This window comes from Cydia pomonella, chromosome 15 (genome assembly GCF_033807575.1).
Source record: "Cydia pomonella isolate Wapato2018A chromosome 15, ilCydPomo1, whole genome shotgun sequence".
Classification (NCBI taxonomy): domain Eukaryota; kingdom Metazoa; phylum Arthropoda; class Insecta; order Lepidoptera; family Tortricidae; genus Cydia; species Cydia pomonella.
Genome location: NC_084717.1, coordinates 9,259,326 through 9,273,790, shown reverse-complemented (window position 1 = coordinate 9,273,790; position 14,465 = coordinate 9,259,326). Strand labels below are relative to the sequence as shown.

The 14,465-nt window shown below is 35.9% G+C and overlaps 1 protein-coding gene across 1 annotated transcript in view; it reads left to right on the top strand.

Annotated features, from left to right (window-relative positions):
* Positions 1-14,147, top strand: part of LOC133525735 (uncharacterized) — a 39,015-nt gene extending 24,868 nt beyond the window's left edge. Inside the window, exons 2-4 of the mRNA XM_061862097.1 lie at positions 9,512-9,571; positions 11,537-11,611; positions 11,869-14,147. Of these exons, the coding sequence (XP_061718081.1) occupies positions 9,512-9,571; positions 11,537-11,611; positions 11,869-12,867 (1,134 nt within the window). The 3' untranslated portion in view covers positions 12,868-14,147. The remainder of the gene's footprint in view (positions 1-9,511; positions 9,572-11,536; positions 11,612-11,868) is intronic.
* Positions 14,148-14,465: the final 318 nt, after the last annotated feature.

Genomic DNA, 14,465 nt, shown 5'->3' with positions numbered 1-14,465 from the left:
TAAGATGACCAAATCCGAGTAGAAATAAGTGTCCTGTTCCCAGTTTCTCCAAATGCTAGTATCTCTATAGGTAAGCGTTTTATAGCTAATAGGTATTTCTATAGGTATGTGTACGCATTGGCATTAACAGTAAGACTCCCGTTGATCGGATGACCCTTGATATCTGGTTGCGTACCGTTTCTCATTATCGGTATGGATCGTGGTCGCGCGCTGCTGAACCATTCACGTTTCAGATCGATTGGTAATATCGAATGCTAAATAACTTTAGGGATGCCTGTTTTACAAATCCTTAAGGTTTGCAGAGTGGGTCCAAGCAATAGGGTCTGTGTAATAACCAGCCCATCGTTATTGAGATAAGTCATAAAAAGATAATAATTATTTTATTGTCGAAATGGAGTTTAGGCTCCCCGTGTTTAATCATTATAATAGTATTGGCTGACCGAAAAATACTACAGTCAGAAAATAAGACTTGAAATGGGAGTACTAGAGTAGCTGGTTGTGGGTAGCTTGGTAACCTACGCACATACATATGTAATTACTTAACAGTACCTATTAAAGAAACAACAATTGTTGGTTGATTCTTATCTATACTATAATTAACTAACATAAATTATTAATTATACTTAAATTAAATGATAATAGAAAAATCAGAAAAGGATTCCGTAAGGTAAACTTTAATTTCACAATCTAATAAAACCCACACTAAGCAGCTAATAAAGGAAATTACGTGTATGCAAAAAGTTGATCTACCTAGACTTGTATATCAAATGATTCCATTGTCCGATTCCGAGAAGTGACACCCGACCACCCTGCTCCGGCGCTGAACGCCGTGTTTGCGACTAGGATCTCGTTACCGGAGCTTCTTGTGTGGCACTACTCCTACGACTCTCCAAACTGAGAGAAGCACGAGAACATGTTGCGATACGGCGCCAGTGATCATTTGACACTGTTTGCAAAAATACATGAGTTGTCATGTCGGGCTGATCTAACTTAAACTTTGTCCCGACGGAGGCGACGACGTCTTCATCTCCAATTCCAAATACATCAATGCGAATATCTCAGCTAAGCGACAGTCTAGACTGTAGATTTTTTTACCAAAATTTGTAGGTCCAGACGCGCTACCGCATCACTTTTCGTGCCACTACGGCTATACCCTTACCATGTCCTTAAGGGTAACATTGGAGGATCCCAGTCATCAAATACATACTGGTCAAGGCGAGAGTTCCACCACTTTAATCATTATAAAATGGTTCTTAACTTATGATCAGTGACAACTAGTGGCAATAAAGAAATCTTGCTATTCCCGCCTACTTTTGTGATATTTAAGGGAGAAGGTCCATTGATATTCAATGCAGTAAGCATAACATCAATATTTCTAGACGGTTGCAAGCATAAATTCGTAAACCCGGTCACACATGTTGCACATTCCCCTACGCTCTATCCAACAATTTCCAAAGGGCCTACCGCGAACCATGTTCGACGTGTTGCCTCCCTTACGTACCAATTTACAAGTGCGACAGAGAGGCAAAACGTCGAACGTGGTTCGCGGTAGGCCTTCTGAACCCAACATAGTCACAGCCATAAATCGCGCAATCATTTTCATAATGCTACCGGCAGCCATACAAACGACAAAGTCAACTTAAATCAGATACATAGCAACATAACCACCAAACACTTTACGCCCTCACTATACTTGCATACAATAGTTGAGGATAATTTTCGCATTTCAACTATCGGATTCAACCGATATTGTTGTAACGGTCCTCGGAACTGCATTCTCCGCCGTTGGTATTGGATCGCGATGTCGAATGTATCTGAATAGCGTACGCGGTAATCTACTGCGTCAATTAAGGAGTTAATTAACTGTCAGTTGCAACCTATTATTGATATATTGACCTAGATTTAATATATCGATATTAATTACGAGGTATTGTGTGTTCGTATTTAGAAACATGCAAATTATGCAAGATTATGAGAATATCAAGATATTTTGTGATAGTGCGTAGATATACTTAATACAGTGTTACATACTCGTGCAGGATCGCGCATTTTAAAATTTAATTTTAGATGTACGCGATTTAGTGTATACTCATTGGGAGGTAGTATTTTATCTTGTCGACGAAGACTAACCTTTTAAATGTAAATACCATTCAAAGTCCTAAATAAATACAGTTTTCAAATTAATGTTAAGTCATTCATGGGCATACAATCAAATTGATTGATTATCTCAATTTGATACATGCGTCGTTAGCAACCGCATCCATGCGCGCATCTGTCGCATGCTCGAAAGAACCCGTGATCCTCACAAAAACTGACGGGGCCTTACCAAAAGGAGACAACATTATATCAAACTACTACGCAACTGAACGAGACAACAATAATAAACCCTCCAATAAAAGTTGGAAGGATTTTGTACGCGTCGAAAGAAAAACTGATATAAGGAATTTAAAAGCTAGCTGTCAGTGATGATATCGCTAATACTCGATTTGACAACGTCTTATTCCCTTTTGATAGCTGAAAAACTACTGGAACTTTTGCTCCGTTTCCTTACATGCCAGATTTGTTTTTATGTTTCTCCAAAAATATACAAAGGTGTGTTGAATAGGGGTTCTCCGTAAGGAATAGTGTTATTGGGCTTCTTGTAATCCTTTACGTCTGTCGTAAATCGGACTTTGCGTGTGGTGCCCTTTCAGGAAATAACAAAGTTTGGGATAGATTTGGACTGATATAACGAAGCCACCTATAGATATATGATTAGTGATATTACCGATATAAAAAGGAAGTTTTTTTAATTGCAGTTGTTGACTTTGTTTTCAGTGATCAAGACACTTAAAAATTTCCTCGATAGGTATAAGGAAGGCTTTTAATATAAATAAAACCCCGGTACAGTGACAAACAAATAAATTGAACACTTTATGGCCGATACAAAATATTGTTTTTGTACGTTACACATTCTAAAAGGTTTTACTATACCATAAAAGTGACCGTTTTATTTTACATAAAGTATTTAAATTTATAGCCGTTGTTTCATCTGTGACAGTGCATATAAAAATCAGTTTCCAAATCATTCGGATCCCAGACAAAGTATTTGGTAGTGTCATTAATATTCATTTTATTAAAAATGCTGTTTAATACGGCTACATAAATTTAGTCGTTAAATTTTAATGTTGTCTGTTAGAAAATCTATTGCTTGTTGAATAACATAATCGGTGCGATAGCAATATCATCGAGGCGAATATTGTAATGCTGCACATAACTACTTAACATACAGAGCCAGTTTTCTTGTTGGAAACGTATGCTATTGTCTCCGGTTAGATATAAAATACCGATATGACCCTACGTCTTCGTTGCAAGAAATATTCAAGGGATACAACCCACACTTTTAATAGCGGTTACATCATTTCCACACAATGAGAGCGCCGTCCACACCCATTCTCTGTCCGTATGATTTGAAATTATAGCACCGTTTTATTTGCTCTCAGAACATTTATATGCGGTCGCCGAGCGGCACAATGTGCCACAATATTATGTGTTAAGGCTCGGCTGTGCGTCCCAAAATTAGGTCCATGGCACCGTACCATCTATATGGCATTTACGAGTCACGTTATGTCTGAAATACAGGCGTTAATTTTTCTTACAGCATTATCTAAATATATAAAACGGATGGTTATCTTTATCTAGAGTGCGATTCGAACTTTATAATCGCTTTATAATAAAAAGTGGTTATGGATTCATTTCCAAGCATACTATAGTCCGTTTTTGTGCATTAGAACGAAGGTAAGCGATTTTTAGGGGTATTTTTTTATTAAAAAACACTATTGAAAAATAAGTCACGGCAAATATCTAACAATTATAAATTATGATCTTTTACATTCTTTTGCTTTTCATTTTTAACCCGTTAAAAAAAACCGTTTTTCAATAAAATGACATGTCAATATTGTTTACCTAACTTAATAATTAAACAACCTAATTATAAGACATTTCTGGTTGATGTTTTAGTAGGTAATAAAACTTCCACTCGCCATATTTCAGCACCCCTAGTGTAAATATTTTCGACAGCGAAACGTGACGAACGCGTTTGCGTTAAGTGTCATTTTGTATAGGATTTTGAGTTTCCAAAACGTCCCGCTTGGCGCGCTCTTTCTAAATCCAATACAAAATGAGACTAAACGCAAACGCGTACGTCACGTTTCAAAATCGAATTTATTTACACTAGGGGTACAGAACGTCAAACATGTTAAAAACAACATTAAGTGATTAAGTGATAAATATACTCAAGTAAATAGATATTTAAAGAGTGCATCCAACGCTGGGTTATTTATAGATCGCGTGGTAAATAGCCTTAAGGCTACATACATAACGCTTGCGAAGTGCCCCGCACGTGTCGCCTGCAACACCGTGCGTGGGAGGCATAATGAACCGGTAATTTAATCCCTGATTGTGTTACTATTAAATTTATTCGCGCCATGATCAAATTTGGTACGTGTTTGTACCATTTACATCATTGTTGGTAAGTGGCAGCATGATTTACTTCGCCTTTACATGGCATTCGTTCGGGAGTGGGTGAAGTTGGGGGATTTATGATTGTTGCTTTTTAGGATCTAATTTCAAAACTACTGCTTTTTAGCCGCATTCCTGGTATCTTTAATTGATCGGAGGATGCAAAGCTAAGTACATGATTTTAATCTTATTAATCGCCTTACATTTTAGTCTCACATAATTGATGGTTATATAAATTATTTGAGGGATCCATAGTATGAGATCATCTTTTGACTAATTAATAAAATACTAGTAGCATGATTGATGAATGAATATTTCTGTTTTTTTTTTTTAATTTTAATGATTACTTAAGGTTGAGAGTTGGTTAATTAGCATTCGGTTAAATTTAATTCTAAACTAGTTTTAAGAGTCATTTTTTACTACAGCATATGATTTTAGCTGTTACTAAAGATAATATATATTCAAGTATTTAAACTCTGCATATTTATAAAAGCGCAGGTACCAATTAAGCAATTTCGCTGGTAATACTTATCCTTATTGGACCAGATTTAAGGCCTTTGTGGCATAATTTAAAAATAGTTTAAGGCCTATAGACTCGATCGTCATTATAATTATAGGCGGTCCGTCAGAAAGGCAATGGGTATAAAAACTTAATGGTCCTATAATATAACATCAATAAAGTAAATTGGCAGGATATGCTCATAATAAGTAAACGGATCGACACGTTGCTTCGTTGTATTTTAAAAAGGCATTGTTATTCTCTCTAATATATGTCATTCAATAAATATTAGTTTATTTGTAACTAAGCGAACGTTTATATCTACAAAGCATTGGAATTCAAAAGGTTTATGTAATAACGTTGCGCAGCTAACTTTAAAAGCACGATAAAACCATTCGCATCTGTCAAGCGTCCGCAAAAACTCTTTCAAAGTAAACAATCGATGAAAATAATAATACAGATGCCTCGAACGTTCTACTCGTACTTGTCGCAATAAACGCGCGCTATACGAGTCCATATTTCATGAAAAATTCATATCATGGCGGCCACCTAATGATGTCGATGCCATCTTTTATCGCCAACGGGATTGTATTTTTCATTAATCGGTGTGCCAGTTGACACGCTCATTATAAGACATTCAGTAAAACTTAAAGTTATAAATAACAGTTTATAACCCATCGTTTAAAATAATATGACACTTGATCGTGAGCTTAAAAAGTCTCATAACATCGCTTTACTCGGTCAGTTCATTTACTTCGTTCCGTCTACTATTGGATAACATTTTTCACTAAGAAAAGGGGACTGAAATTGAATTTCTACTTGTAAAAACGGATCGGTAATAGAGTTTACCTAGTGCAGATCAAATAAAATAACAGCTGACGTAGGAGCTTGGTGAAACACATTTCCCGCGCACCGTCCCACTATGGGCTCTCAGGTATTTATATTGTCGGGACAACTGGTCGGATCGAGGGATTAAGTACTGGAGTTTTATTGTTGTTTTATCAACGCTACTATTTTTTAAAAGAAAGTTTAAACTAGTAATTTTAATTAGTATGTCGTTGAAGTGGGTACCATTAGGTGGTAATTTTCTCAGCAACACTTTACATCAGATTTATCTCTAACAATATTTAGTTCATTACCCGCATCATCTACCCCTATTCATTGTCTCGCTCCTGAAACCGCGGTCTGTCTTCCAAGAAATTTCGTTTTTTCTCTACCATTTGGCGCTTGCTTAGATTGTATTTTATCTTTATGCGAAATCATAATTCATGCTGTTTTTGTTCTTTTTTCTCATGGAAGTTGTTAGGTGTTTAATGTTTTTCGTTTTCTATCTATGCTGCTGGCATGTAAATGTCGCTCTTACAATTGTTTATTGCGAATGATAACTGCGAAAAATGATAATAGCGAAATTCCGGAGTTATCAAGAGCTGGTTATTCCTGTTAGAGGTTTTCGTTCCTGATTATTTTGTCTAAATTAGTAATGCTCAAATCATAAACACAAGAAGGAATAATTGGAAATAAAAACTTGTTTACATATCGAACCGTGACGTTCGACCGTTTATTTTGTATGAATATTTTGTGACCCCCAAGTGTGTCCGGTCACTACCCACAAAACAAAATGATAAATGAAGATCATCTGTAGTTACGCGTTACATAAACGCTGATGGATTGATTGTAAACGACCGTGTGTGCGCATCGATCGATTAGTTCCTGCCCGGGCGCAGCCGCAGGCCCGACTTATGGACGATTATCTTTAATGGATTTCGTAAACTTTTAAGTGTCGGGATCCTGGGTTGTTTTGAAAAAATTTAATTCATCTTGAACCCTAATTTTCGATTCGGGCTATTAACGGATGACTTAGAATAATAACATCAAGGCTCGTGAGGGTAATATTTAACAGCTAGTTGGGTCAGATGACTGGTGCGTTCTATATAAATATGTGTGTGTATCTTATTAATATGCCTTTGATTGCCTTCAGGGATCCGCTTTACTAAATATTCGAGTTCTTAATAAGTATTGCAACATGTTAATTAGTTAACTTATACGAATAAGACCTTAAAACTCCTCTAGTTACACACTTACCTACTTAACAATCGTAATATTAATTATGAACTCGAATCTATAAATCAATACTCGTTTCTAACAAAAAACTACCTTTCGATCTCGCTTCGAAATCATTTTTCATTCTTACTTTCTATTCAACTCGAAGTCAAACACGAAAGATTAATTAAATAATATTCAATAAACGTTGTTTGATTAAGAAAAGGGTAATCTGCGGCGGCATCTAACACAAATACGAGGGCTCTCGGCCGTTTTCAATCGTCATTCATTATTCACTCACTTCCCTTTGCAGTTGCCGAAGTATATTTCGTTTTGTTTTGTTTAACTTTCATATTTGGACTCTAGAAGGCCTTGCACAATACTGGCAATAATTGAATTGGTTGAAATTTTAGGCGGTATATAACCTGGAAGGTGAAAGTTGAGGTAGGCTTTCGAATTGTTAGAATTTTATAACGTTTTTTCGATACCATAAACAAAAGCTGTCAACGTCAATCATAACTTCAAAAGTAGAAAACCGTTATCGTTATAAGTTGGTTCTGTGTGCAATACTTCACTTAATTTTTTGTTGTCATTAGTAGACGTGAGATAGTACAGTGGTCAAAAAAAGAAATTGTGTGAAAAATTACGATGATTACTCTAATAACTCCGTCCGACGAAGTCGCTTCATGGCCTCTGTCCGAGATTGGCATCATTAGCCACAATGATAGTGGCCTAAATATATGAACTATTTGTTTTCTTTGCTACTGACTCTTCGTGTTTCAAAGCTGTCTTTTATTTTTTTTAATGCTACTGTGTGTATCTTAAAGTTTTGTATTTCATTTTGATGTTATTCACACGTGCTGCCTAAGATTTTGTAAGACTTACAGCCATTTGCGTCTTCAGAAATGCATGTTTTGTTTACTGTGCCTTTAGAATATTTCTCCTTTCGGATACAATGCCAAAACGATGTTGTATCGATTGCTCCATACGATGAATTTGAAAGTCCAGTGAGAAAATAACAGTGGGACAATAAATCGTCTCGTCAATTGAACTGCTGATCAGCGGTAGCAGATTTATACTGACGAGTTCAAATGTTAGAGGCACAGAACGTGAGTGAACGGAGCGACTTTCCCGCTACCACTTTTTCACTGGCTGAGAAAGCTAACTTGATCATATACATTTACACATGGTTTATAAAGGTTGGTTTAGACATGGTTTATAAAGTTAACCTCAACGTCAATTAGGGCAATTATTAAGGTTTTGCCTTTTTTCTACAAAATAAAACAATATTAGGTGTGCTTTGCTGATAAAGTATTTTGCCCTTCTCTACATATTTACGAGGTTTATATGATTACCTAAAATGATTTCGAATGTTTCTCGCATATGAAATCTCGAAAGTTTATGAGCTAGATTAATGTTTATTTATTTTATGTAAATGCCTATATTAGAACAATAAAAATAATTTATATTAAGTATGAAGCTTTAACGAGATCTTTTCTCTAGTAACAAATTGAAAGGACATAAAAACCATTTATAATTGTCAATTAGAAATTTATCAACAACAGATTGCCAAGCATGTGCCCCGAGGCTAAAAAGAAGAGGCAAGTTCGTGAGATTATTATCAATGATGGATCACATTATTTTAATTGATATCAAGTAGCATTTTACAGATGAATAAATACTGAATAATGATGCATTACCCATGCAATTACAACTCTGATAGGCATTCGCAGTAGGTATCTGATATTTTTGTACGGGTGAACGTGTTCATAAAATATGACAGTTTTTATTAAATGTCACTTCAATACTGATGTATTTGAAAGGCCAATCATTATTATAGAGTACTGTATAATTTACTGTCATGAGAGCTCAAGCCTAGCAATTATTTATAATTAAAGCAATTTACTTGTACCGTGTGACGTCTTGCTTTATATCAAGTTTACAGCATTAGCCTTCAAAGTTGCCTCTGTAACTTTTTTGAATTACATTGTAAGTAAAGTTTTGGTATTATGCCAAAGTGTCAGAACCCGCATTTCCGTCGGTATCAGGCAATTAAAAAGACCGACCGACGGTAAGCAGATGCCTGTCACTTTTATCAAATACATTAAACTTGGTGCTCGAATCGAACATTTTATTTTTTTGCTCGCTTTTTTACTGGGGTATTAAACTCTGCCTTCGATAAAGAGCGATGTATTGGTTCTCCAGCAAATAATTAAACGTCCCCTTTTATATTAACGTGCGATTCGACGAATGGTTTAACTTTGTGCCTGACAGGAGCTAGGTTACTTTAACCGCTCTTTATTGCTTTTTTATGACATTGTGTGTGTCACATACTGACGTTTTATGTTTCTTAGGCACTGTACTATTAAGGCAATTGAGTCGCATCTGCCAATTCTAATTAAACATATCTCAACGTGATTTTGTGTTCGCTATACATGTACTTTAACGAACATAACGTTTGCTTGTTCACAGTTCGCGATGCCACGTCCCAGTGGGGAGTCATCGTGTTTACAAGGCCCAGATTGCTTTATGGTGAGTACTAACTTCCTTTATATTACCAATATGATACTATATATATATTATAATGTGTTATCTAGCGTATTTTTGCATGTTACTCTTCATTTTACTTACATGCATTAACGAATTACGAAATAGGTATATGAATAGGTATATTATTATTCTGAGGAAGCTTGATTTTCGTTTTGATATCAACCGCTTCATATTCGGATATAATCACAAGTACAATGTATTGTACTTGTGATTATATCCGAACTAGTACTACCTGTAGGTAGTACTAGTACGTACAGATAGATACTGTAGTTTTGGATGTTTTGATCATATATAATATGAAACATTTATAATAAAAGTATTGAAGTCTGCATGTTAACTATTACACGTAAATCCAAGTAAATCCAAAATTTTTGCTAATGCAAATTGTTTCCTGCGGAATTCAAACTATAAACATAAGTGATTACTAAAACAGCGGCAAAGTAGGCCCACCATAAATTATTAAACTTTATCCTTTTCATTCACCAAGTTCTAACCAAACGACTGAGCATTTATTAGACACAATAATGAAGCACAATCGTAAACATGGATTCCTATGACCTGTTCTGTTGGTCATCAAATCTCGAAAACAGCAGAATACTTGAACGTTTTACAACATAATAATTTTAATTTGGCTTTTGACGGTCCTAAATTACCAACGCATGTAATTAAATTATGTATACCGATGCAATATACTAGGAAAATGAGTTTTCAACTATAACTCATAAACAAAGATATCTATTCAACAACGGAGTTTATTGATAGTGGCCTTTACTAAACCCATGGTTAGTTTGTTTTACGATGCTCGTCAGTCGTAGTTAGTTGGCAATGTGCTAAGTACTAATTCAAATAAGCAAGTCCCTCGGCTTTGCAATTTGTACTTTGTCCTGTTAAAAAGCTTTATTGTGACGAAAGTAACTTAGCAATTTATTTTGTCAACCAGTAATTAAAATACGAAATACGAAAATTCAAGCATTTAATTTCATCCTCGAAATCGGAGCGACAGAGCGTTTTGTCAATACCAGCAATTAATATCAGCGGCTGGTTCTTATAATTATTAAAGCTTACCGAGGCGAAAGCTGGCGTCAAGTTAACGTCAACTCCAACTAATGAGTGTTGCCAATGACAAATGCTGCATTCGGTTCGGCCACCGTTGTGAAATTTGGCTAGATACGGGCGTCAATTACGCCGCTCCTTAATTGGAGTGCTGTACGTTTTGTTTTAATTCCACAGGGAATGTACAAGTTCTGTTTCTGCTCTAGTTATTCTAACGTTCTCAGTTAATATGGGATATAAAGTTACATGTTATAGCAATTGGTTTCAATTGACCTGATTGACAAATAAGGTCAAAGATCAGTCAGGAAAGAAATCAGCAAAACTATTAACTAAGCAGCTCTGCGTACACGTTTAATTACCTATGTATGAATTAGAACCGTATCGAAATATGTAATCTGTTTAGTTGTTTCCGGTTAAATCCCGGTCTTTTGATAGGCTTGTGTGGGGATATAAATAATAATATCCAACACGTAGAGGCCCCTTCGAGAGCTTTAATATCAATTGTATTATTATTATTGTAGATTGGCTTGCAATATGTAAATGATTCCTGTTAATCAATATTTTGAACAGAACATATAGTTCAGTAGATACAACTAGATTATTAATGTTAATGACCTGACATAAAAATATGAATTTGCCCGTACTCCTTCTGATGATTAATTTAAATACGCAATAACCTAACGCCTACCTTTTCGAACTAACAAATGGCTGCAGGTACACGCGAAACAACTGATAACAATATCGTGGAATAATTAAATGAAACGGTTTCCGTAATTTACTGAAATAACAGGGATTATTAATGAAAAAAAGCTTGTTACTCCGGAATAGTCGGTACCTGAGACTCTAAAGTGCCAATTAAAAAACTTAATAATAGTGAACGTTTTTTTGTTGCAGTGCTGGGAGAATTGCGAGCTTCTTCAGTCTAACTACCAAATATGGGGAGCTGTCTGTGAAGAAAAGGACATCTGCGTAAGTAAACCGATTAATTATTATTAAATATCAACTATACCTTTATTATTTGTAATGTACTACGCTGTTCCAAAGACGTCCTTAATAATAATGACAAAGCACACGCGACGCAAGAATGCAGTTGTGACAAATACAAATTGCAAGAAACCTTTGATCTACATTCCAACTCAATAGTGGCTTTAACAAGTTCCTTGTTATAACGAGCATTAAGAGACCACTTGTAGTTGCATATTATTCATGTTTTATTTTGTTTACAGTTCCCTGGATGCAAAGTAGCCTGTGAGTTCCACGCTGAAGCAGCGAGGGCATCGCAGACACAGCCTGTGATTCACACGAAAGGCGAGGGCGTCATGCGTGTTAGCGGAGCGCTAGCACGCTGGCCGCCCCCCGCACCCCGCGCCACATCTCGGCCTACTCCCCTCGTCTATGTCGTCATGCGACGAGCTGCCGACGGTCCGTGGAGACAAATCATTCAAACCCAATCGCTCGCCACCAGGGTACCTTCCAACAACGAAGGAGCTCTCCTTCGCGTCCTAGTCGTAGACCCACTCGGTCTTGTCACAATCTACAGCCCAGACGAAACCTGGGTCGCTCACGACTCAAACTCATCAAATCACGATCAACACAAATGGACTTTAAAAGAAATATCCTTGATTCACCAGAAAGTACTCGTAATTGGCGAAATTGCTTGGGAACCAAGAATAGCTCGCGGTGTTTACCTTGTTACCTGGGAAGTTGATGGTGGTGGACTAAAAGGCAATCTGTTCACAGACTCAACCCGAGTAACGCTTTCTCTATGGCCTGATACTATCTACCATATCCAAGTAGAACTAGTTTCTAGAACGCCGGGCGTTGACAATGAAAGATCAGAAACGATGACCATCGATACGAGTCGAGCTCAACGTGTTTCAACTGAAAGCGTGCAAGACGTGCAAGTCAGCGAAGGTGACCGACTTATGTCCGTCCTTGTTAGTTCAATGAGAGGAGAGCGCGTGCCCGAGCGAGCACCTGACTCTGAATTAGTATTAGGTTGCTTATCAGCCATGATTGCCTTTGGTCTGGCTGTGCTTGCCGCTGTATTGTGGAGGCGGAGACGACGAGGTACATTCCCAGGGACCAACGTTTATGTCGGATCTTCCTCTGTGCTCAAGCGAAAACTAGTTGAAGACTTCGTGCCCGCAGCTCACTGTTTCCAACCTGTGATAGCTCCGGACGCACCCAACAATGAGGCTGCTTCTAGGGATGTCGTTGTGTGACGTCACAGCTTCGACATGCTGTCTGTAGAAGACCGTTCTTACAGTTCCTAAACTAGTGAACGAATTTTCGTGGACACTGACAAATTATAAAATAGGAACCAGTGGAGTGGAGTTTCGTATGTGATATATAAAAAAGGTATTTCGACAAGTGAAAATAGTGACGCTGGTTTGAAAAACGATGACGTGTTTTGTGATTTACGTTTAAACTTTTCGTTGTGAACTTTTTGTAAGTCACCTGTTGTAAATGCTATGTAATAAATTATCTTCTTATGTGAAAATTCTTTTATGTAGATTTAGGCGATTGTAAATTAAAAAATATACCTATAAATGTATTTATGAATCACAGTAAGGTTAACACCAGAAAAATTAGAATTGTAAATATGTTAAGAACAAAATAGTAAATCAAATTAGTAATTTTCTAAATATTCGATTTGTTTGTACTGCTTGTACATAAAGTGACTACTATACTTAGATACATGTAACGCAGAATAAATAAATGTTGAACGTCTATTTGTTTGGTATCGTTTTCAATTTCGATATGAACGCATGTTTTATAGTATTATCAGTAAATTTAGAACTATTTCTACAACTAGTCCTTATTATTGTTTAGTTAAATATAGAATTAGATATATTTTACTAAAATACTTTTGATGGGGATGATCTGACTCATTCTAGTGAACTTACGATGTCTTCTTCAGCAATAAATAGATACATGTTTAATGTATATAAAAAGCATGATAATTATTGTAAAAACACGGCAAAGAGGTTATATTTTTGTTCTCCGTCGACAGAAATAAGCTAAGCATTATGTATGTAAATAAAGGAAGCAAACATTTATATAGGTATATTCTCTTATATTTCTTTGCAAAACGGTATTACATTTCCTACAGACAGATCCAAACTATGACAATTAGCTATGACTTTCTAAAGCAGATTTCTACATACATATTAACGTGTAAATTTACGCTAATACTCATCAAATCTCATGTTGTAGTCTATTTGTTTAAAGTTGATGTTAGCTTTAAACGTGTACTTAATAACTTAAGTTCGTCATGTAGTGCGAAACCGAGAATATAAAATACCTACCCAAATTTGTCTCTTGCCAATAGAACAAATTTGGGTTCAAGCAACCAAAATCTGAATAGTTTATGCTAAGCGCTTAATTAAAGTTATTTATTTGTGATTAATTTTGTACCTTTATTCGATCTGTAAATAAATATTACGTGCTATTTGATGAAGCTGAACTTTGACGAGTATAAATAAATATGTCTGCCAAATTACAGTTTAGTTTTCATTTCAATTACAGGTACACATTCCATTCATCTTTAGGTACCGCAAGCCAAACTACGAATATAAAAAAATGAAATGTGTTGCCAATTTAGATAACTTACAACTATTTTTGATAAAAAGCCCTCTAACGAACGCTCACACCTTGAGAGAGAATATTTGGTTTTTTGACACTTTTCAAATGTTTCGTAGCGGCCCTTATAAACGCATATCCAGACGATTCTCGTTTTTATTGGATAATTCTTAAACGTGAATCGGTGTTTATTTTTTCTTTTTTCCTAGAATACTGGATTAAATATTAAAAGTTTATT